Source organism: Nesoenas mayeri, assembly GCF_963082525.1.
Source record: "Nesoenas mayeri genome assembly, chromosome: 3".
Lineage (NCBI taxonomy): Eukaryota > Metazoa > Chordata > Aves > Columbiformes > Columbidae > Nesoenas > Nesoenas mayeri.
The window spans coordinates 58,992,039-59,017,330 of NC_137544.1; the positions used below are offsets into that span (position 1 = coordinate 58,992,039).

Sequence of the window (25,292 nt, forward strand, 5' to 3'; positions counted from 1 at the left end):
GCTGGAGAGTGAATCCCTTTCCCAGGCAGACAGTTGTACTCATCCTCTCCTCTCCGATGAGATCAAAGAGATGTTCAGGCAGCAAGCAGGAGAGCCAGAGGAAGACCGAGGGAGGCAGAGGGAGGAGGCAGGAGCTCCCCTGCTGAGTCAGCAGCAAGTCCTGCTGGGCTTGTTGTGGGACCCCAGTGACTGGTGCTCAGGCAAGGGGAGAAGGAGCTGCTGGCAAAACCAGTGCATACCAGCAGGAGCAGACTGCCTGGATGGGTAGAGATAAAGGCCTTTATAAAAAAATATAGGGCAAATGTATGGAAGGGAAGAAAATGGACACAGATGATGTTGATATGTACATATATGGATGTAGGTTTTCTAGGTGTTGTGCCATTCAAATGTAGTTAATGCAAAGCTATTTCTTTTTCAGAACATAACCATGTCCATACTATGTCAGACAACGGGCTTGTTTAGCACAAATTTCTTAACTCTTTATTCCAGCCAGAATCAGATGCTCAAGAAAAGTATGCAAATAACAGTACATCAGAGAAATACTTTCCACACCCACTTCCCCAGCCAGTGGGTTAGAAATGTCCAAATCTAGATTTGTGGATTATAACCATGGATGGGCCAGTCATCTGTGTTTTGAGACAGCTGTTTGTGGTTATTAAAAGAGAGAGCTAATAGGAAAACTCACAGGCCCAGACAAATATCTGAATTTTTGGAATGCGAAGATACGTTGTGTAAAAAAAAGCCTTGCTTGTTTTGCAGTTTCACAGTGTCAAATCACTGCACATTTCAGTACTCTCTCAAAAACTTCTATTCTTTTTCAAACACTATAACAACAGTGACTGTCAGAGCCTTTTCTAACTTATATTTATCAAAATAAGAGTAAATCTAGCTGAACATGAACATTTGTATCACTTTTGAGTGTTGCCCATAGATTGCCACAGAACTTGCTGAGTTACCCCAGTGATGTTAGATTCCTTCTATCCTTTTTTGATTGCGCTCTTAGGATGTTTACATCTCATGTACCATCTTACATAGTATATGAGTAAAGTCTAAGTCAACTTTAATACACAGTTTTGAAAGTCAGAGCACATCTTGTAGCTCAGAAACATCTGTGAATAACTTTGAAAACTGTCTTAGAGACAGCAACAGAAATGTAATTTGTCTTGGTTTCTCACTTTGTTATGAGAAGGGATATTTGAAAAAATCCCCATACCACCGTTCTGTAAGAGCACATCTGCTGCTATCATTGACTCTCTGTAGAGAGTCCTTAGAAACAGCAATGGCATATTAACAGCCAGTAGTACTGACAGCAGATAAAGTTGGCTTGTATAAACTAAGAGTATCTCGATGGCAAGTGAAATTAATGTAGTTATACTGCTGAGATAAGCACCGGTAAACAAATGTCATAAACAACCATGAAGCAAAAGGAGAGGAATTCTTAAGTAAAATCATGGGTGTTTTGTTTCTTTTTTTTGTTTGTTTGTTGCTGGGGATTTTGTTTCGTTTTTTTTTTTGTTTGTTTGCTGTTGTTGTTGTTGTTGTTTAGGGGTTGTTTTTGTACTGATAGGCGACATCCATACAAGTAAGGAAATGTGTTCCTTTCCAGAGACTAAAATAAAAGTAGTAGACGTTTTCCTTTGTGCAGTGACTGCCTTTGCTATATTTATAGAGTACTTATTGGGAAGGTAAGGAGTAATTGACAACGAAACTCAAATATATATATTATTGACTGCAAAGAGGCTAGAGCAGTAGGAAGAGGGCTACAGGGAGAACGTATCATGAGTAGACTTTAACTTTTGCATGTCATTGGACTTAAGATGGGATATTGTCTGAGCCTAGTTGCCTAAGAGGTTAGACATGGGAGAAGAGAAAGGTAGCACAGCTGGACCTCAGTCAGTCTCTGGTGCATGAATTGTTTAGCAGATGTGGGCCTTTATCATTTCTGCATATGATTTCCATCTGTAAGCAAAGTCTTAATCCAGACTGAAGTCTGGATTGTTAGGAGAGTTGGGTTGCTGTAAGAGTAAATAGTCCATGAATTGTGAGGTCCACAGTGGAAGTCTTGTGAGCATGTAGGTCTTTCAAAAGAGTTGAGAGAGCTGTTTATCCCGGAAAGGTGGTATAAAATTGTTACTTCACAATGAAAAACATTTCAAGGTAGTATAAAATAATGGTGATAGTAAATTATTTAATCCTGGTGATTTGCTATCTGATTTTAAAAAGTAAAAGCATGTAATGTTACACAGATGCTCAGCTGTGCATACTGTGTTCTTCCAAATGTATTTTGTGAGCCCATTTTGTATAGCATTATCAGGTTGCTTCCAAAATAGAACAGAACAACAACAAAAATGATCACAAGAAAAGTAGAGCTTTTCCCTTCTCCCACACTTAAATATTCTAAGTGAGATTAGGGAGTCCTTAATGACAACATTGCTTTAAGAGAAGGCATATTATACCAAACCTGCTGACTTCGTACTTTCAAGGGGTGAGATAGTGGTTTTAGAGCTAGTGTGAATATGCAAACAGGCAAGGATATTCACCTTCAGTTCTTTCCCATCTATTCCTTGACAAGTAAACTTTCACCCGCCTGTTCCACTAGCTCTTTACCTTATTCTTTGCAGTAACTGTGTGAAAACAAAACACTCAGAAATTAGTCTTTTAATCTCTTTGCTCTACTGCAGTTCAAGCTGCACAGGGAATGCAGTGAGAGGAGGTGCAGCGTGTGGAGGTGGCTGTCATGCTGTTTTGTCCGGGGGGAGATACCAATGTATGTGTGCGGGAGCATTAGAGAGCTGCAGTGGTACCAGGAGACAAACAGCCTTTCTTCCAAAAGATTTCTACAGTTTAGCAAGCAGCTGAAGTAGAAGAGAAAAGACAAAGGCAAACCAAACATCCTCAAGGAGGGCTGGGCAGCAGGGTCATTCGTTGACAGAGGTTGTGTGGAAAGGCCTGAATCCAGTAGACAAGTTTCAGGTCATGTATTTGTCAAGAGAACATCAGATTTCTGACTTACACCTGACAGTTTCTGAATTGAGAGTGGACACTCTGCTTGGTATGTACTTGTCCAGCACTTTGCATGGTGTGATACTAATTTGATTTAAGAATTATACAGGGCTTTTATAATAGATATGCTAAAAACAAAACTAGTGATGAGGTGAAATATTTAGCTTATTGCATGTATCTGTAAGCATCTTATTTGAAAAACAGGGCACATTGCTGCTTCTTATCTAGGCACCAGTAGATTATAGGTGTAAACTCCACTGAAGTGGGAGAGATTTGGCCCGAGGTTGGTCAGTGCATCACTTTGATATTTAAGGTATAAAACTTACCCAGAGGAATGTTTTGTGGCTTGCTGTTTTCTACCTGTGGGTGTTTCTGTCTCACTCACAGTGCAGTGGTTACTTTGTTGAGTTGGTCAGAGCTAGTTTAGAGAATAAAAACTATGCTGAACCGCTGTTAGATTTCAGGGAAACCATGCTGCTTCCCAGCAGTAAGAGTACCTCTTGTTGTTCAGCTCATTTGCTCATCTGCTTCGTGCTTCATAAAACTAGCACGTTTCTATTTTTAATTATTTACTGTAGTAGCAAATTATGAACATTTGCATTTGAGCTGTTCTGTTGTGACTTGTGTGGCTGGTGATGGTTTTTGCAGCTGAGCACCAGTTGGCAGACAAAGTTTTCTACAATGCTGAGCTCTTAAGTGAGGATTTGTTGATGTGACAGGACATATGTTAGGAGATGTCATCATCTGTTTAAAGTTTATGAGGTACATTCTTATTCCCTGTGCACAGTGTGTATTCTTTGTTCCATTACATTCCAGTTATTCCTGCTGATTTGAAGATGATTAAGCTGAAGTTTTGTCTACCTCTGAGCATTTATATTTCATTAATTTCTCTAACCAGTCTAATACTTAGACTGGTTAAAAAAGAGTGAAAGTCCCTTGTGATCTTAGAAGGGGGAGAATGTGATCTCCAAGTGCAAAAACCAAACCAAATCCACACTTGATGATCACATTTGGACATTTTTGACAGCATTGCCAATGACAAAAAGTTGTCAAGGAGACCACATTAAACTTATACTCTTCTCTGGAAAGGACTCAGAAGTTTTTATTACTCACTCACTGCTTGTCCAGTCATTAAACAGAGAAACTTTGTCCCCGTTAGCACCCATGATGACATTCCAAAGTTCACTCATAAATATGCTTTTGTCCGCCTGCATTAATAGTGTATTTCTCATGACCTCCAGTTGTCCTCTCGATTCACTCCCTCGTTGTCTGAGACATCTGGGTCCATTTTCCTACTGCCTTCTAGAGAGCATGGAACAGACACTCCCTATGGAGTACGTGAGTTTTCCTTCATCAGCCAGCAGATACGGTTATTAAGGAGAAATGTGTTGACTTCTTCCATTGCCATCCACATGAAGATCTCCTGGGAACAAGTGTCCCTTATGAGAGAGTGAGAGCTGAACTTTAAATCTGAGATTCCTACAGAATGTAGGGAAGTGTCTTTAAGCTACAAATATTGATACTCAGCTTAAGCATTTCCACTTTTTCCAGAGGCAGATTTTGTCGTAAATCTGTTCAGAACAGCCACTCATATCATTCACATATTTTGCTTGTTTTCTTGCTTATTTTTCAGTCTTCATGCATACAAATTTCTGTCACAGTGAATCTACCTGACGGTCTATTTATCTATTTGTTTTCTGGGGTTCTATAAAAAAATTTCCGTTAAATTAAATTATTTTTAATATCTTGTACTGAAAACTGACCTTCCAAGACAATATTAAATAGTTTTCTTCCACTAATGGGCACTGAGATTTTGGGGCTTTATTCCAGTCACTTTCCTCTTGATCAAAACATTTAAATATTGGTCCTCCCAGGATATTTTTACCTAGTCTCCCAGGAGGCATTCCAGTGAATGGACCAGTCTAGTACAGAAGTCCACAGACAGACAGTCTGGCTCCAGTTTAGTGCCTTCATACTAATGTAACTAAAGTCATTTGTATTTTGGTATACAGAAGTGCTGTAGCTGGTCTTGACTCTTTTGCACACAAATGATATCTGGCTAAAATCATGCTTCTGAGGGCCAAAGAGTTGTGCTTCTTTATTCTGCAAATTATCTGGGGAAAAATTCCAGATCTTTTTATTATTATTATCGTTTACTCTTTTCTGTATGATTGTGCAGAGTAGCACAAAATAGCACTTTGGCAGAAGTTCAGTCTGCTTTTTATTCAGTTTTTCAATTTGCTCTGCTCAAATATGTATCAGCTGCACATGTTTCTTGCTTTCTTTTCAACACTCCGTTCTTTGTGCCACTTGAGTCAATCTGCAACTTCTGCTTCAAGTTGAAAGACAGTAAAACAATGATTGGGATGTTCCTCCACATTGTGTAAACATTATAAAACCACAAGACCCTGACAAATCTGCTTTCTCTGTCTATTTTTGTATGTGAAGGAATTAACTTGATATGGCAAGAGCTGAAACGTGATGTTTAATTTGTGTTAAACAGTTGCAGTGCAAGTTTTAGCCAATTTACTAAAGGAAGAATTGTTCATGTCTTGAGAATGCAATTCCAGTGACTCAGAAGTTGTTATGGGGAGATCCCAGACTGATTTCATGCTAAGCCAAACTGAATTATCTTTGCTTTATTTTATTTTACATTTAGTACCTAGCAATATCTACACATGTCTTTGTCAAAACAGGAACATAGAAAATCTCGTTTTAACAGTAATAAAGTCAAGCATAGTTGGTTACAAAAATATTACCAATAAGAAAATCATAAAAGCTTTGTCACATTTATGTCTTCCAGCTATGCTAGGCAAGGCAGGAAATTGTGATACATAGTTGGTAGTTCCTGTAAAAATAAATTGGATTATAATGGAATATGTTATAGCAAATTTCCGCATTTAAGTCTGCTTCTACCCAGGAAAGAGAAAAAGGAGGCTGAGAATCAAAAGTCTGAGATTTCAGTCTTGGAAGCACTCCAATGAATAACTTAACTCACATAAATAATAATGAGTTACCACCTGTGCATAAAGTTATGCACATGCCTTACTGTTCATAGGATTGAGGTAAAGAAGCATACTGCAAATACTCTTTATTATATTGTATCTAGGAAGAAAAAAAGTAATTTACTGTGCACAGGAAAAAAGAAAAGAAAAGCAAGGAGAAAGAAACATGTTTATATGTGATGACATTTTGATAAAAGCATTATGGCTTGATGAGGAATCTCATGAGTTCAGAGTATTTTGATGATTTGTGTTTTAAGTATTTCACATGAGTTTTTGCAAATCTATTAATGTGGGTTCCTTAATTATCCCCTTGGAAAACTGACCCTTGCACTTGCTGTGCCTTCAGCCACATGACTTTGAACATGACTGCATTAGACATAGGAGATGAAGTTATGTTACTAAGCACTGCATTTGGGTTTTAATTCTGAAAGGTAGACTAGACCAGTTCAAGGGTCAACATAAAAATATTTCCTTTTACTACCAGAGAATTGGGTCTAATTTTGGATCATTACAATTTCTTGTACACTGTTCTTCCCTTCAAGTCTGACTTTTTCGTGACCAAAGGTCAAAATATGTCTGGTTTTCAGATTTTACCATTAGTTTGTAAGTGTTTGAGGGCAGAAGCCATCTTTTATTCTGTCATTGCGAAGCCCTGGGGTAGCGGACGTCTGATCTTGATTGGGAAGCCTTTGATCCTAATACTAACAAATGATCATTTGAGGTTTTGTGTGATTTTTTTGCCAGATACTGGTAAACTTTTAGACTTTTAATCTCAAGGTATTTAAGAAAGGATTTCTGACAACTTGCTGGTGTCAATCAGAGTTTAAATGATGAAATATATATATTTTTTCTTATTTCAATGAGAAGACGATCACATCTATTTTAAAAGTCCGTTGCAGTACTTTTAGCATAAAAAAAAGTTTAGCTGAAACCCTAAGCTCAGGCCGGTGATTAAGGCGATGATTAAACTAGTTACCAGGTGTCAGCTAAGTATGAGGAACTGTCTGTGTGAGTTCGTATTCTAAAATAAATGTAAGGTAATGCAAATTGGCTTAACCCCTTTTCTAGCAAGCCTAGCAAAGTTAAACTAATTATCTCACATTTACACTATCCTAAATGCTCTCAGACTGTTATTGCAGATTGGTAGATTGGTGGTATCTTGCTGAGGTAGAATTATTTGATACTGTGAAAGCTGACGTACGAACAAATGCAACATTTTGAACAAGTGCCATCCAGGGATAGGAATCCTGTATTTCATAAAAAATGAAGGGATGATCTGTAACAAAGAACTAAGCATACATATGCTTTCTTATTCCTTTAGACTACCTAAGGAATCGTGCCATAGATTTTAGGCACGATAAAGAACACTTACAGGCACTTTGTTGAATGAATACTTGCAATAAAATCATAAAGGTAAGCCTGGAAATTCATCAGTAAGTGCCTGCATGGAAGAAGGGTAAATTTTGAGGCAGAAATGGACCAAGAAGAGGGTTTGAAGATATATACTGGAGTGGAAGAAAGTGTGGAAGAAAACTGATACAGGCCTAAGCATAGGCAAGGCAGTGATAATTTCTCCAAAGTGAAACTCACTTTGGGGAAGCGGGCATAAGTTCAGATTATCTTTCGTATTTTTATAAATCAAAATCACTAGAAATTGAGAAGGCCTCTTAAATCACACCTTCTTATCACAGTGTAGGATAACTGCTTACAAAGTGATGGTTTAGTATAGGTGACTACCTTTCCTATCCCAGTTTAGCAGGGCCTTGGTGAGGACTTCTGTGTGCCCAAAAATTGGGAAGAAAAGTCAGGAGATCAGAGGGATTGTGCATTGGACTGGGTGTCACATGAAGTAACTGAGTTCCTACCTCTGCTTCTCACTCAGAAACATTAGTTACTGCTCCATGAGTCAGCTTTTTCTGCTCACAAATTGATAGGCAAGATAATTACACATTTTTATAAAAGGCTCAGGGATGAAAAAGTTAGTGTATTCGTATAATAATAAGTACTGGGCTTCTTACATACATCTTTCATGGGAAGTTCCTTCCCTGTTTGCAGCCTTCTTTATACAGGTTTACATATGACCACTAGGTTTTCCTCTCTCAGTTTAGCCAGGCTACAAATGCCTTGACTTTCAAAAAATGTGGTGTTTCAACATCCCCAGCTCCCCAAATATTCTCGGATTCAGCAGTCTGTCCTTGTAGAATTATATTAAAATAGCTTAATACTGAAAGAATTTTAGAGAAATTTATTGCAGTGCTAATTTTTCAAAACACTTTGTATACAGCAGCTTTTAAAGTAATTCTGATATAGCATAAAATTATATAAGTAGCTAACTTTGCTTTTTGTTTTTTAAGGATCCACCAATGGCAGTGACCCTTGGACTGCGAATGGAAGAAATGATTTTTAATCTTGCTGACACACATTTATTTTTTAATGATTTAGAGGTAAGACTCAAAGGAACATAAAACCTCTTACGCCTGGGTTTTTAATATAGTGGGTTTGGTGTGCATTAGTATTTGTTGTGTGTGATATTTTCTGTTTATCTAGACTTTGGGTTTGTTGTACTCTGTTTAGAGAGAGTTTAGCCAGGTGGCAGTGACTTCCCATGGCAGCAGAGTCCTTCCGTGAAACTGGATGAGAGAGGGAATCTGCAAACTAGCCTCTCCTCTCCTTGTCCTATGGCCATCTTTTCAGTTTCTGTGGATTTAGAGCTGTCTTCAGTCATTTCCAGGAGGGGGACATATGTGCCCTCCATTCTTTCTCTTGAAGTTCTCTGCATTCGCTTTCAGTGGGTGCCATCATCTGACCACAAGAGATTGTGTTCTTCTCTTCACATTCTCTTTTCTTCACGTTCTCTTCTCTTTCTTGCTCAAAGATGATAGAATATTCTTCATTTACCTTGAAGACTGCAGCATCAGAGGGCTGGGACTATGATAGATGTACTCATCAGTGATATCTCTTCCCAAGGTAACCAGGTGACCACATGTTTTGTCATCATGTACCCAGAGTATGCAGTTTGGTATATGGTCAGAAAGGGAGAGACCTCTTTCTAGGGAGCTACAGCTCTGGACCACTCACCTATCAGAAACACAGAGATGGACGATTGCCCCAGGGATGGTGGTCTGGGAAGCAGGCTCATCAGCTGGCCTTCACAGACTTTTTGTTTCTCTCTTGGAGTCCAGATCTGTTGACATGGAAAGTGACAGTCTTATAACCATGTGTGTTGAGAGACAGGGGGTGAAAAACTGTTCTCAAATTAAACTATGGGTTTTTCAGACCTTCCACTTACCTACATCAGTTGTTTTCTTACTCAAAGAAGGTGCCAGAGTTCCCTCTGTGGACAGATACTTTGCTACTAATGGCAGTTGGAAGACTTCGAGGTTTTGTTGAAAATGCCAGAGGAAGTGAATAGAAAAAATGAGGATAAGTGAGATTTTTCCATTCACTGGGATTTTGATTTTTTTAGTGTGCACTTCTTTTGTTCCTGCATTGACTGTAGGCAGTAAAAAAATGCAGAAGATACCAGGCTGCAGTTATTTGTTTCATTTATTCATAGTTCTTTTTAAGTCAAGAAACTGGGATCTACTTCACACAGTACCTGGGTTGCACTTCCTCCTTCCAGCAGCAGAAACGTAAGAAAATAAAGCCCTAGACAAGCCTTCACCAGTCGGTGTTTTATTGCAGTTCTAGTGAGTCATCACTTGACAATCCAAGTGCGGTCAGTGAATATTCTCCTTCTGGTGGCCTGTACTGGCGATAGATTCCAAATCAATTTTTCAAAGCATTGCTTAAATTTCTTTTTAGCAGAGTTTTGCCCCTGCATGTTCAGTTTTCATGGGACACCCAATGAACTTTAAGCCATTTTGGTAGCATATGCCCAGAGTTCTTCAGTCTTGTGCTGAGTTCAAGTGGAAGAGTTCAGCAAAATGGAGCTTTGCCCTCTTTCCATACTTCTTTATTCTTTCTTATGGCCATTGAAGCTTTGTGCCCTTCTCTCATTATTTATTTTCTTTGTAGATCTCAGGTTCAGCTATTGTGGGTGGATCATCACATTTTGAGTATTCTTCATAGGGTGATTTTAATATCTAGTCCAAAAATTCATGCTCCAGCTCATTCCAGAGCTTGAACAGTGTCCAGACAGTTTTCAGTTTTAGATAAACCAAGAAATACTACTTGGGAACTCTCTTTGAGAATCTCATAATCAATTTGATTTGATTAAAATCAATTTCTATACTCAGTTAAGTATTTCCTATCCCAGAATTAATCTTTGTTTTAAAAACTAACTCTCTTACAAGATTACTGAAATTCCAAACTTCTTGTTCAGAAATGAGCTCTATGCGCACATACTGGCAGATGCAAGAGGACTAACAATTTTCTGTCTTGTTAGCAAATAAGATATAATTGCATGGCATCCAGTGCCGAAGTACATAGAGGCATCCTTTAATATGCAGATGAATAAATCTGTTTAAATATATTTGCAGAGCACATGGCTATTACCGAATATTCTGCATGATGACTATGTAATGAATTCTGAGAATTGCCCAATTCTGACTTGTGATCTCTCTCTTATCTCTCACCCTCTTTCCATCTTTGTTCTTCTGTCTTCCTCTCTTCTTCCTCCCCCAGGAGAGGGGAGGAGAGTGCTGAGCTGCTGATGGTCATGGCCATCAAGACACAAGACCTTCAATTCCTACTGGGGGAAGTGAGATAGGCCTTTATTCACTAGACAGATTACTTATCCTTTCCTCATTTCACTTTTTTAATGCTGAGCCAGTCAGGTCCCATACTTTCTGTCTTGCTTTCATTTACATCCCACAATAAACCTTGTGGCTCCCGAGATGACAACTGTAATGTCCTAATGAACCTATCTCCAGTCAATATATCCTCTAAGCTCTCTTTTTTCCCTGTCTTTCTTGGTTGCAAATGCTGCACACCAGTAGTGTAGTAATAATAATGAAGTTATTGAACGTTATCACATACAAAAATAGTTTTCTTTCCTTTATGCAAAGCTGTCTCACTACCATGACTGCTGATGCAGAAATTCCGATCTGCTGAGACATTCCCCGCTGACCCAGTAACCTGTGTTCTAATCAGCCACGCTGCACTTTTATTCCAGGCTAGGCTGTTCTCCAGCTATTTCATTCTCAGTGTATAAATTTTAGTTAGCTTGAGGAGTATCACTTGGGAGGGCAGTTGGTGTTTTGCCATGAAAACAGAAGTCTGGTGCTCTAGAAAGTTCATGTGCCTGAACAATGCTCAGAGATGGGACTCAGTTCGTAATAATATCCAGACTAATGCATTCTGTTCTCAGACAGGTAAGGAATAAAATTAAGTTTTTCTCCCTATCTTACTACTAATTTTAAGACAGTTTTTAGAAATATTGATAGGGTACATTATGCACACAAAAAAACCCCCACACTTTCTACAAATTGCAAGCAGAAATTTGGATATGAATCTTTCAAGTCCATTATCACCCTCGGCTCTCAGGATGGTGAAAAAAAACGAGTATTTATTTCAAACAAACTGAGTTACATTACCATTTTTATTATAATCCTATCATATTTTAAATAAGATTTTGTCATTTCTTTTTCTCATTAGAAATGGAAATGAGAAATAAAAAAATAGGATTTAGGTAAGTTGCACAACGTTGGAGGCAGGTCAAACTAGTTGTAACAGAGACTGAAGCATATACATAAAAAAGGGTGTTCTATGTAGCCTGAGAAAACATAGTGCTGAATATCCCCTCAGTAATAACATTTTTGTGTTCAGTGTGGTGAGTCAGTGTTTTTTCTGGATAACGAAATTACTGGCCATTCCAGGAGGATAATTTTTTTTCATGATTCTGTACTCTCAAATTTTCAGGCTCTAAAAATTGCTGCAAAGAATTGAGTGCACTCAGATGTAATCTAAATTAGTATTGCTTCAAGCAATACTAGATGGAAGTTATTGTACCTAGATTCCTTTCTGTTATTCTCTAGTAATAGGAAATACATATTATCTTTTTTAGTTTTGACCTTGCACTGACAGTGAGACACTGTGACTTGAGTATAGCTAGTACTGTAGCTGATGTGAGAAGCATTTTACCTTAACATTTTAAGTGACAGCTTTCTTGCTTTCCTTCATCCCTGCAACTGTTTGGTCTCTTTTACAAGCAAACTCAGATCTAGTGTTGTGCCACCAGTTTCCTGCCTCTTTTGGAAGAAGCAGAGAACTATCTCAAATTTGCTCAAACCATCTGCTTTTTCTTTTTCTTTTTTTTTTTTTTTTTTTTCCCAGGAAAAAACATTTTAGTAAACAAGAAAACAAAGTAAAATAATGCATGGAGTGGTGGGCACAGGAGTTTGGTTTTGGTCAGCAAATGTGTATTCCCAGTATGGTGATGAGTGAGCCATAGATCCGAGAGGCCAAGATGAAGGGGGAATAGATGGAAGTGGGAGATGCTGTTGGGTTTGATCCTCTTGCTGGAAGCATAACAACCTTCTTGCAGGGGCAAGGGGCAAGTAATCAGAAAATGGCATGTTCCCCTCATCTCCTTTTTTTGGAGTCAATGAACAAACTGTGAGATTAAAAAAAAAAAAAAAAAATAGAACAGCTGAGCCTTTGCCACCCACTCGTATTTAACTCAGTAATGGAAATTGTCAGCAGTACCATTATCTGGCATTTTCAAGGCTGTAACAATGTAACAATGAAAGGCTTAACAAAACCCAAACAGCAGCAGACACTCCATCAGGGCTTCTGTGTGCCTTCCATTTAATTACTACACCATAGGACTGATTTTTAAACTTTTGCACTTTGACCAGTTTCAGGGAAATCTGTGAAGGTGATTAGGAAGCCAGATATTGCTCAGATATTGCAAAATGTAGAGTTAGAATTTGTCCCAGTGGAGCTTTTTGTCTGATTTTTGAGTTCCTGTCCAATGCTGGGTGGAGTATAGTTTTTCTTTCTTTCTTTCTTTTTCTTTTTTTTTTTTTTTTTTTTTTTTTTTTTTAACAGGAGTATAAATAATAAATAAGGATAAATAAATGAATCCTTTATTTCAGCTTCTACTTCCTCTTTCTTTCTCTTTTCATCCAAAAGCAGCTTCTTTAAAATATTCTACAGCTCTAGATAGTCTCCTCAGACAGAACACCAAAAAAATGTATTTTTCCAGTGGGAAGAAGAATGCTTCATTTCTATGCCTTAAACGCAGCTTTTTCATGACTGTCTTAATGGTTTAAGCCAAATGAGCAGAGTTTGGCTATTCATTTTTTTACTCTTGACACAAAATTTCAAATTATGATTGCTGGTATGATGCAATGAAATTATGTATTTGAAAATAAAAAGACATATATTTATTTTATACAAAAATGGCTAATTAATTTTTTTAACAACTTCATGTGAGTAAAAGTCTATTAAGTTTTCATTCAGTGCAAAGCAAACAAAACAGAAAGAAGAAATAGTAATTCCCCAAATTCACACTCTAGGAGCTTGTGGCATACACATTTGGAAATCACTCCCCTGCTCAGATTCATCCTTTATCTGGACAACTTAGCACTGGTATGAAACTGTGATTGAAACTTAGAACTGCATACTTCTCCATGTCAGAGAGAATCTGAATTAAGTGCTGCTTGTCAGCAACTTTAAATAAAGTAGATGACTCAGACAACTCTTTATTTGAAGCACAGAACTGTGTGTTTCAAAAGCTCAGCCTCATTTTGTCACAGTCATGAGATTAAATTATCTGAAAATATCAATTGGGAAATCATTTTAAAATATGTCCTTGAACCTTTTTGTGACTTATATTAGGATTTTGTTAAAAACAGCTATTTTAAATTGTAAAAAATTACTTACAGCAATTCTTTAAAATCGAAAAGTAAAATCTCTGGACACTGAATTTCAGGTGTGTTTTTGGGTTAAGATGTTAAGTCTCGCAACTGCATAAAACAGTAACATAGTGCCTTTTCGTCTTTACTATGGCATTATGGCTTATTGTTTTTCTTCCCCTGCATTTTCCTATCTTTCTGCTGTAACCACTGTGAAGAAAAAGCTATTTTATACCTATCCAACTATAAAATCAGCTTGAAGAGGAGTTCAGTTTTCCAGTATACCTCAGTTCCCTGCAGTTACTTCCATCCCTTCCAAAATCAGGAAATAATTCCGTTCTCCTGGACTGCTTGATTATCTGTGATTTTCCAGTTGAAGGCATTTGAGTAAATCAAGAAAATAATCTGATAAGTGTCCAAACTCCTAGAGACTTAACTGAAGTTACATAACTGTTGAGCTTCATCCTCACTAGCTTTTAGGAGGTAGGGAAATAATGATTAGGTGATCTTGGAATATTGGTATGCTAGAGAGACTTCTAGTTGTTGCGGTTTTTCAATTAAAATAATTTTAATTGTAAATCACACTGAAATTATATATCACTTTTCTAAAGGCCTATTTTAATTAAAAATTTATACAGTCTAGAAAGAGTTGCAGGTTGTATTATTATCTAGAAATTGATAGTGATGTGAAGCTGTACACGTACATATGCTGCCATCTTCTGGTGCATTTAGTGACCTGCACCAATCATTTCTTCAGCATCTGCACTAAGAATGTAGTGAGTATACTTCCCTGTAAGATAATTTATAGTTTGACTTTTTCAACAGGAATGTGATCAAGTTCATATAGATGATGTTTCTTCTGATGATAATGGACAAGACCTAAGGTAAGATACAGCATTTTTTCCTTTTTTTATTTTTTTCTTCAAAGATTAAATAAATTGAGCACTTACAGGAATACATTGTATTTATTTTTACTGTATTTTGGGTGTTTGCAGTACCTACAGTTTTGCAACTGATGGCTTCCATGCAGCTGCAAGTAGTGCAAACCTTTGTCTGCCAACAGGTGTAAGAGGAGGGGTTGACTGGATGAGGAAGCTGGCTTTCCGTTACAGAAGAGTAAAAGAGTTGTATAATACTTACAAGAACAACATAGGAGGTGAGTTTAATTGTCAAAACCAATACAGAATGCTGATCAGGTTAATCTGCATGGCGATGAACTCCCGCCTAGGGGATGTGCCTTGGAAGCTGCAAAGTGAATGGAAAGTGATGTGACTTGACCTTGGGCTATTGGAAGCTACTGACTATAATGGCAGAGCCAATGTTGTGCCATTGTGCAGGAGAACCAGAGATGGGAAAACAAAGCAGACTTCCTTTTAGCTTCTACAGAGTGTTTTTCTCCTTGGAGACCCATCTCAGCTATACCTGTCTTACTGATTGATTCAGCCACTGATTGTACCTCAAACATGCTGTTATTCTAGCAAAGAGGTTATATGGTTTCCACAGCACAAATTAGTTATGTTTGGCCTCTTCTATCCTTTATTTTCATGATCTGGTTGGTAACAACACACTGTCTGCTAAACTCTCTGCTGGGTATCTGCACCAGTGCATGCAAGAAAACCCTAGCACTGCCATACCACCAGCCCCTTTTGTTGACTCCATAGCTTACACAGTGAGCTGTGTTAGCAAGAAATCTAAATGTCATTTGGGCTGAGAGCTTTCCTGTTACTGTTTTCATTTATGGACTCACTCATGTCTGTACCAGCGGGCTTGTAGGAAATCAAGGAGCAGAACTGAAAGGATCTGTTCTGGGAGTCTTTCATGACTTGCAGAGGCAGGCAGCCCTCGTCTGAGGAGGGGAATATGTCAACTAGCTCCCTCGAGCAGAGACTGCGAGAACAGGGAATACTTAAAAGTCTTTGGGCATTGCTTGGAGCCATGGTTGATAATGAGGCTGACTCAACCAGGAAGGTGTCCAAGTGAAAATTCCTGTTCTATAGCATGGACTTTTTCAATTCATCAGAAACTGATTTCAAAGGAGCCTGAAACTCAATCAAAGTAAAGCTCACCTTCAGCAAAACTAGACAGGTTGGTGTTCTTCTCGTACTTCCTGCAGTCTCTCAGAAAGGGGAAACAGTACAAATAATATGGACCATGAATTAGTCATCACCTTAATAATTTTCTAAATTATGTATAACTGGAATATATATTTTCACTCTTAGTAGTTAAGAGCCTTTAGTTGCTGCAGGAAAAAACAATAGGACCAAAGGGTGATAGTAGATGGTTGGCTTTCACTTGCCCTGCCTTCCCCTTTGTTATTGTAATGAATGGAGTTCTTATACATTAATAATACTTGAAATGGATAGTATTATCCAAAAGTTTCCTGGGTTTTCTTATATCTCATAATACATGTAAGATTCTAAAGCTGTTGCATTTCATAAAACCATTAACATTAGTAAGAGCTTAAGAGGACAGCATAGGGGAACACACAAAGAGGAACAATCATTGCAAAGGCAGAGTGTAGATCTGTGCTGCATTACATTAAGGTTTTTATTCTCTCCCACAAGTCCTGCTTCTGAAATATATTCCATCCTTAGTGGACAAGTTCCTTCATTTGTCCTCTATTTCCTAGCTTTTTAAATAATCTTTTTGTCACCTGTGTATCTGTTTATTTCAAAATAGCTGTTAGAAGGCAACAGAAGGCTAGATGAATCTAGGTATTTTTAGGTTGCTTCATTTCAGATTTGTGAAGACAGTCATAACCACTTCTTGGAAACACAGAGTGTGAAAGAGAAGTGAGATACTAAAAGTCATGAAGCCTGCTTCCCTGCTCTTCCAGGACCAAATCTAAATTTAAAATAGTGTTGTTCAAAAGAAGTCCTGTCTCAACATTCAACAGGCTGGGTATTTTTGAAATCAGACCATTCCTACCCAAAAGAAGATTTTAAAATGCTTTTAAGGACTAACTGAGAAATGAGAACATAAGATGTACAGCCATTTCAGGGCTGTAAATGCTATAAAAGAAGCTGTCATTACAAACTACAACAGGATATGAAACGCAAGCCATCAGCAAACAAATGTATTTCCCTATGTGTAACCTGAGGTTCACCTATATACAGACTCATAAGCAGACAGTTTTAAACATATGCAAGTACTGCAAAGGCAAGTTTATTCTAAAGTCTCTTCTTTAGTGAGTGTCTCTGCCTGTGATGCCAGTGGCATGAATCTCCTTTTCACTGTCTCTGATAATTAAAGAGTAAGATATATGTGAGAAGTTGGTTTAAAAAATGTGTATTTCTGAAATGCATACTTGAAATGTAGTAAAGTAGGCTGAATAGATGAAAAAAAACTTATGGCTAATTATTAGTATCTACAATACTTGCTGGCATCGCTTGATATAGTGGAGTGCAAATAAAAACAGAGAGCAATTTACTGAGCCTTGAAGACAGTAGATTTTCTCTGATGTTTTTTTCAAGCTCCAGTGGAATTTGAAATAGAAACAATGACCGTTAAATCTATACATTGTAGCTAATACAGAATTTAATTTGTTTTGTTTCTTTTTTCTTTTCTTGCTTTTTTCACATAAAAGGCCTCCTAGGTCCCGCTAAAAGAGATGCATGGTTGCAATTAAGAGCGGAGATTGAAGCTCTGACAGACTCCTGGCTAACAAATGCACTTAAATCATTATCAATTATCAGCACAAGGTATGTATTTGAGTTGACTGTAAAAAAAAAAAGTTTCTAGTTTTGCACTTGTAATTGTTGTTTTTTGACATTTTAAGTTACAAGAAGTTAGTGCCTGTAAAGAATAGAACAGGTCTAATAGGACTTTTGAATAGGCCATAGGAAAAATTCCATGGAAAATTATTTCATTTTCAGTGATTCCAGCATTTACTAAAGACAGTTCAAAGTGTCTTCTAAATTGTGATAAATGTCCCTGTGTACATTGAAAGGGTATTGTAGAGTTCTGAGCCAGCCTTTAATTTTTTACCTTCTGGGCAGCATCCTCTGAACTTCATCTCTCTCAGTTATGTGCTTCAATGTTTGTGCCTATTCACAGTGCTACTTAAATACTGTATAAATCTCAGAACACAAAAACATTTTCCTTCTGTTCTTCCAGGCAAATTATTACGCTTAAGCTTATATCTAAGTTTTCAGAAGAGCAAAAATCTATTTTAACTGGGTTAAAAGTCTGGGCTCCCAGTAATAAAAAATTAAATGTATTGTTCCTTTGAAATACTGAAACTGCGAACACTGCTGCTGCTTAGTCAGCCATGCAACATGTATCTCATCAGAAATCCTCAAAAATTCTGATTTTAAATCATAAAAAAGAACAATGTTAAGCCATCTTGCCTTCGAACTTGTATTGGAAAAGACTGAGTGTCAAGTGGAAAGAACAAACTTGGAAAGATGTGAAAAACTTATTTAGTTGTAACAACTTTTGCAATATGTTTATCTCAACTGGTGTTTATTTAACAGTGTCTTAAGCACCTCAAGAGAAAAAAGTTAAAAATTTATGTAAGCCATTTGTTTAGCTCTGCATTTCTTTCACAATTGCTGGTCATCAAAAAGACATTTGGTAATGAAGGCCAGTTGAGCATTGGTGGATGAGTCTGGAAAACTGTTGTTGGTTACTCAGGACTGTTAAATAATGGTCTTTTTTTCTTGTCTTCAAAGAACTGTACAGCTATAAATCTTCAGAAGCTACCCAGTGAGGCAGCTAAACATTACCTGTATGTTACTGACAGGAAACTGAGATACATTAAGGCAGAAATAGTAGCCTACACTCTTGCTTGAAGTTTGTGGAAGAACAAGGAGAAAAAATCACAATTATTTGCTCTCGGCTCCATGTTCACATGGTCGCGCACATGTTCCAACCTCAAGTAGCCTGGTTCTGAGTTTTCTTGTTGTGTAACTGTTACACTGTTGTGTAACTTCTCCATTCAAGTTCTCATCCTCACCATTTGATGCTAGCTTATTAACATGATTATTCTTATCTTTCCCTCTTGTCAGAAATATTCTTACTCTTGAAACATGAGAAAAGTGATGTCATTGTGCAAAAATGCACACTGGCTGTTTATTTCCCCTCAAGACAGGAGTAACAAATTATGTTTTCACTTTTTCCTAACACTTTTATTTGGCTGGTAGCTACGGCAAATTAATTCTCAGCATGAAAACGATGCTTTCGGAGTATTCAAATGCCTATTTTCAGACATAGTAGGTGATCTTAAGTGTCTGGATTTTAGTGGACCTGTCTTCAAGGATCTGTTTTTTATAAACCAGTGAGGAATATTTCCTACAAACAGGCCTGCATATTTTTTAAAGGATTTTGCCAAAACTTTTACGTACATTTTTCTGGAAGTGATGGTGCTGAGTAGCACTACTGTGTGAGTGAAGGTAAATGCTGAGGAATTCTGAGTATGCTCTTCACAGCTGGTTCACCTCATCAGCATTTGGGTAACAGTTTTAAACTAATCAAGCTTAAACTATTTCTTTCATTTTAGGAGTAACTGTGTAAACGTGTTGGTAACAACAACCCAGCTTATCCCAGCACTTGCAAAAGTTCTGCTATACAGCTTAGGAGGAGCTTTTCCTATTGAAAATATTTACAGTGCAACCAAAATAGGTAAGAAAATTATTCTTTCATCCATTTTGACTAAACTGCATTACCAACATTTTTTTTGCCAGTAATGGATGGATTCAGAGCAACTTCCCTGACACAGTGTTAGTCATAAGATTTAGGCATTTCATGTGTTTATGTAGTTAAATTCCAAAATCAGCTTATTTTCAATGATGCCTGAAGTAATAAAGGTCCTATACTGATTAAAAGCCTCAGAAACTGTTCAGTGTGGTGCAGAAAACAAAAAAAATGAAGAAAAGTGTTTTGTGAATTCAAATCTAGGCAGAACTTCTGTTAGAATAGTCCCTGCTCTGACTTCCAGCACTGCGTAAGCTGGGCCACCACTTCATAAGCTTTTTCTGGAAGCATAAGTACATCATGGGTGGTAATGACAACTGTTACCAGCAGAAGCCGTGTTGATGGATGCCACAAGGGCACTTCCCTGTTGTGTTGATAACAGGATACCTCTTGTGTATTACAGTTTGGAAATTTATGGGTTTTGGAAATCACATCCAAAATTTTCTTGTAAACCAATAAAAGTTGCCATTCCTGTGAAAAGTGACACAGCCTACAATGACTGATAATTTTGGTAGATTTCATGATTTACCAACTATCAATTCAGGAATGCTTAATTTTTATATCTATGACACCTTATATGATATGGATTGTGACACTTCATTGACAATAGCATTATAATATATTTCCTAAATTATTTTCACAAGTGAAGAAAAAAAAAGCATATTCTAACAGTGTCAGTAAAAACTATTACTTCGATCATCATTTAATTAGCTGTAGCTGTCCTCTAGACAGAAATACCTCAAATACTTAAAAAACTTCAGTCAAGGCACGAAGTATCCCAAGTACAACATGGTACTGAGCAGCCTCTGGAATGAATGTCATCTGTCATGCAGCGTGTACATGTTGGATTCAGTCACTGAGATTGCACTTGGACCAAAGGAAGGAGCATTAAGAAATAGTGCCGACAGCACAGAAGGGGGTGGTGAAGTGAAGCACAGTCTCTGGAGACTCTGTCGAAGTAGTTCTGCACCAGGAATTCCTTCTGGGAACAGTGTGGCTGCTGTTACACCCCTATCAGGAGCACAGCAAACTCTGGGGTACAAGATCTCTCTCTACTTTTCATCTCAGTGGTCTCTGCACTGTGCTGAGCACAGGACTATAATTGCAGCTGTTGCTTGCACTCACTGAAATCTGGTCCTCACTCAACAGTTAATACACATGACACTTTTCCTAATCATAAGCCCTATTTGTGGGCCAGCTGAAAAAAAAAAAAAAACAAACAAGAGAGCAGTAAGAATCTGAGATCTAGAAATCATGAGCTTGTGAGAAGAGGCTAAAAACCTGGGGTGGGGGTAGACATGATAACAAACAAGGTAAAAAGCTGTTGCAGAGAAGAAAGAAGTAATCTTTCTCTGTGTTGATGAGAAGTGTGGTGGTTTCTTTGCAATAGGGCACATGTAGGTCACATGTCAAAGAGAAGCTTCCTAATGGAGAGGGTTAATTAGATATGGAGATTGCCTGTGGCAACAGTGAAATCATCATATTAAAACAGTTTTGGGATCGATTGCACAAGCATTTGTTGGTAATACTGAACCTGCAGTACAATGAGAAGATGGGTAGATGACTGCTTGCTCCTTTTCTATCCTGTGTATTGTTGATACTGGCTTAGCCTCCTTCCTTCCACATTTCTCCAAAAGAGCCAAATGCTTCATGGAATTTTTCCCAGAAACCTGCTGTCTAATTTTATTTTGCTTGTCCAGTGTTCTTTGAACACTTTTTCCATGGCTAGATCACTCATTGTTGCAGATACATTAGAATTAAAATTTCTGCTTTCCTTGAAAAAAAAATAAAATAAAGTACAATAATAGAGAAGTATTTCATTTCAGTTACTCATTCAGCAACTTATTCATTTTTGTAGTGCTGCTAATTCTTTTATGTTAGTGGCTTGCCTGTAGCTCTTAAGAGATTTAATTTTACCTGGAACTGCCTAGTGTCACTAAGGAAACTAATTGCTTCTTACTATTTTGGCTCTAATTGCACGCTGGCAACTTTTTAACACTAGTAGTAACAATGTCTTACTACTGCAATAATCCTTTGTAGGGCTTCACCATAACTTACTTGATAGCTTGAATAAGTAGTGCATTGTTTTTCAGGCAAAGAGAGCTGTTTTGAGCGTATAGTGTCCAGATTTGGCACTAACATAACTTATGTTGTGATTGGAGATGGCCGAGATGAGGAACATGCAGCTAATCAGGTAACTTTGCTCTGAAATCTTATCTCATTTATCTTCCAGGAAAAGAAAGTTGCTTTGAACGAATAATGCAAAGGTTTGGCAGAAAAGTAGTATATGTTGTAATTGGGGATGGTGTAGAAGAAGAACAGGCAGCAAAAAAGGTAACCTGTCTCCTGAAATGTTGGTGTGATACGTAGCTACTAATTCCAGCCTTTCTGTTTGCATTTCTGTCAGTGTTGCACAATGACAGAATGACAAATAACTTCAGTCCACAGATGCAAGGCAACAAGAGCATGATGAGATCAAAACTTAGAGTAAAATGAACCATTTGGATACTAGCATTTGCTTCTCTTCAGTTTAGAAAGAAAAAAAAATGCAAAATTATTTTAAAAATGAATGAAAATGATAGCAGCAAAAATGTCAGACTAGCTTAAAGCAAATTCAAGATAAACAGAAGACAGAGAAATGGCTATGGCATGGTAGTTTGGTGGTAGTTTTCTTTAAATGGTGAAATCAGGGAGGTTTCGAGACAAGTGTTGCAAAGAATGTGGAAAAACATCTTAGGACTATGCAAATTTTTTGCTAACATAGATGAAGATCTGTAGTTTGTTGGAGCAAATATGATGAACATATGATTCGCTTCAAGAAAGCCATATCTGCAAAAGGAAAAAGAATACAACATTGAGATTGTGCACCAAGTTTGTGTTTCTAAACCAGAACTGTTTCTTTAGAAATATTCAATTTTTTCATTAGAACAATTCAAGTCTAAATTTCACCAGATAACTTTTCAATGTTCAGAAACAGATCAAATTAGTAATTTGTGCCACACTTCCCAGTATAACCTTGGAAGTGTGCAGAAACTGAAAAATTTTACCTCACAATGTCTGCATAGGACAAATGCTGTAAATATCTTTTTGCTAGGAGTAGCAAAATAAAGGGCCCTTTTGGTGTGGTAGCTGGAATAGAAATGAAAATAACCAAAATGCTTATTCCAAATGGTTCCTTAATATAGGTACAGTACTGGTGATGGGTCTTTTATAGTTTGTGCTAAACAAAGGTGGTTGGATTGTGTACTTTCCAGTTTGGCATGCTTTTTTCTTAATGTTGACTATATTGCATGAATAGATACAGAATTCAGAGAGATGGATCAACATAGCCTATTACAAATAGATCTGAACAGAACATGAAAGTATGGGGGTTTTCTATTCTGATTAATTGCTGAAAAGAGAATAGCGCATATATCTGACACTGATGCTTTCTGCAATAGAAATTATCCTTTTTTAAGCAAGAACCACATTATTTTCTCCCCAAAACAGATTCCTTTTTTTTCCCCTAGATGGACAAAAATGTAATTCAACTCTGTTTCAAAGAGTTGTGCATGAAGCCTCTTTTAATGAAAGTCTTATAGCCCTTTAAATGATCATTTGGTCTTTTGCAAAATGTGCTAAGTGGAGCAGAAATGGATTTCCTATTAATGCTCTTTTGTATGGGTTTGCATGCTAACGACAGACAAATAGCCCTTACTAAATAACCAGCTTTTCCAGATAAACTGTTAAGACTATGTAAGTATTCTACTTTCAGTTGGACTATTAAGCTCAGATCTATTTTGGTCTGATTTTTGTCAGTACTTTACTAGCAAAAATCAATCCAGAAACACAGTGGTGTAAAATATGTGGTGGTGATCTGACTAGCCTTATGTGTCATATACCGCCCTGTGTCACCGTGTTCATCTTTCCTGACCTTTTCCCCCCTCTGACAAACACAGCACAACATGCCTTTCTGGAGGATATCTAGTCATTCGGACCTCTTGGCTCTCCATCAAGCACTGGAACTAGAGTATTTGTAACTGTGTTCTAAAGTTGGCGATCCTTTTTTTTTTTATATATATATATTTCAAGTACACTGAATTTTTATGTGTGATTCAATGCCTCTGGCTTTACACATATGAATTGTCTTAAGAAGGGAAGAAATATTTGGAATTAAAAATTCCAAATTGAAGAATTCAGATTGCTGAATGGAGTTAAAACATTAGTGCTACGTAAGGAAGCTCTATGGTCTTATATATGCAACATTTTTAAATGAATTAAAACTGTGGAGGTTGCTGGTACACACCAAGTGAGCCCTGACAGGAGTGAACAAAGGACTCGAACTGGCAAAGCACCAACCCGCATTTCCCAGCCGACAAAGTGGTGTTCAACAACATTCCTCAAAATGGGATATATTCTCAGCACTGAGGTTTGAACCAGACTTTAGCCTACCTAACCCAGAAAATCTGAATTGGAATGCACTCAGACTGTATAATGACAATCCTGTCTAGACCTGTAATTTGTGTAAATTATTGATGAAAATAATTTACTGTGACTTTATTAGCAGCTGATTTTGGAAGTGGATGCAATTTTTCTTTCTTTTGTGAGGGGCTAGGGAGGGGGAGGGTTATATAATATTGTCTCTTTTATAAGTTTGGCAAACAGAATGTGCATAATGATGTGTTGTGCCTTAAAGAGAAGACTGTGTTTGTGTGTTATAATGTAATTTTGGTTAAAAACTATGTAGATAAGCAAAAAAAAACAACAAAAAAAAACCTTTGTGATAATTTTTGACATGACCAAATTTGAAATTCAAAGAAATCAAAGAGCAGGGCTGCACCAAAGCATTTAAGTATTTGTTGCAGGAAGAAAAAATAATAAAGGAAAGTTTGTGTTTTTATTTGGATTCCGAATAATTCCACTGATTGATTGAGGAAAGTTAAAAGTATGTTGGGAAGTTGATACTGGGGACCGTTACCTTGAAAGCTAAAAGAAAAAACAAACCTATTTAACACCTTCAGCATAATTTCCTTATTCTCCAACAATAGAACTAAGAGCCATATTCATGAATTACTTAGTCCATTGAAAGCCATACATCTGTTGTGTATAAAAGAACAAATTCCTACCCAGCAGACAAAGTGTGCAGGTGGCTTTACTGGAAAGTAAAAATGTGGATTTAAACCCAGATGGGGAATAAAACACAAGTTAATTAGGAATGAAAAATTACTAAAAAACTACTAAAGAATCTCTCACCAGTCAGATGCACAAATAATGCCACATTTAGCATATTCAGGATCAACACAAGCTGCTGAAATTTCTGACATGATGATGTTGGTCATTTCAGGAGCACAGTCCACTTTGGTAAAGACAACAGGGTTTTGGTAGCTTTTCCATTCTGTTCCACATTTATGTGCCTTCTGTTTTGGATCAATATGATTTTCCTCACTCATTTTTGATTGCATGACAATATTACACAGGATTAATTCTACATGTTTTTGAATCAGAAATTTCAATAGCATATCAGGCATCTGAGGAGAGGATAATGAGGGAGGTTTCATGAAGAAATATTGAGAAATATCTTACTTTAATCTTCATAATTTCTATTAAAAATTACGGTCCATACAGTGATAATTGCTTTGTAAGTTTTGAACATGCTACCTTTCAGCTTTGATAAATGAGCAAGGTCCACATTGCACACAGGGTCCCCAGCACTCCATGTGCAGATTGAGCACTCTGAAACTCCAGCAAATGGATTGTCTCTCATGGCAAAAGATTAAAACTGCTTTTTGATTTTTAACACTGTACATGG

General features: G+C 37.3%; 1 protein-coding gene across 11 annotated transcripts in view; it reads left to right on the plus strand.

The window, feature by feature from the left end:
- The window catches only part of EYA4 (EYA transcriptional coactivator and phosphatase 4), a gene marked incomplete at both ends in the record, with an annotated part of 134,813 nt that extends 111,290 nt beyond the window's left edge, over positions 1-23,523 (plus strand). For 7 of the 11 annotated variants that reach the window (XM_080341019.1, XM_080341016.1, XM_080341020.1 and 4 more), the window contains 7 exons: positions 8,363-8,452; positions 14,636-14,694; positions 14,806-14,966; positions 17,397-17,511; positions 19,311-19,432; positions 21,738-21,838; positions 23,443-23,523. In XM_080341019.1, the coding sequence (XP_080197145.1) occupies positions 8,363-8,452; positions 14,636-14,694; positions 14,806-14,966; positions 17,397-17,511; positions 19,311-19,432; positions 21,738-21,838; positions 23,443-23,523 (729 nt within the window). Of the gene's footprint in view, positions 1-8,362; positions 8,453-14,635; positions 14,695-14,805; positions 14,967-17,396; positions 17,512-19,310; positions 19,433-21,597; positions 21,699-21,737; positions 21,839-23,442 lie in introns of all 11 variants that reach the window. The other 4 variants (XM_080341021.1, XM_080341023.1, XM_080341025.1 and 1 more) reach the window with 1 other exon arrangement.
- Positions 23,524-25,292: the final 1,769 nt, after the last annotated feature.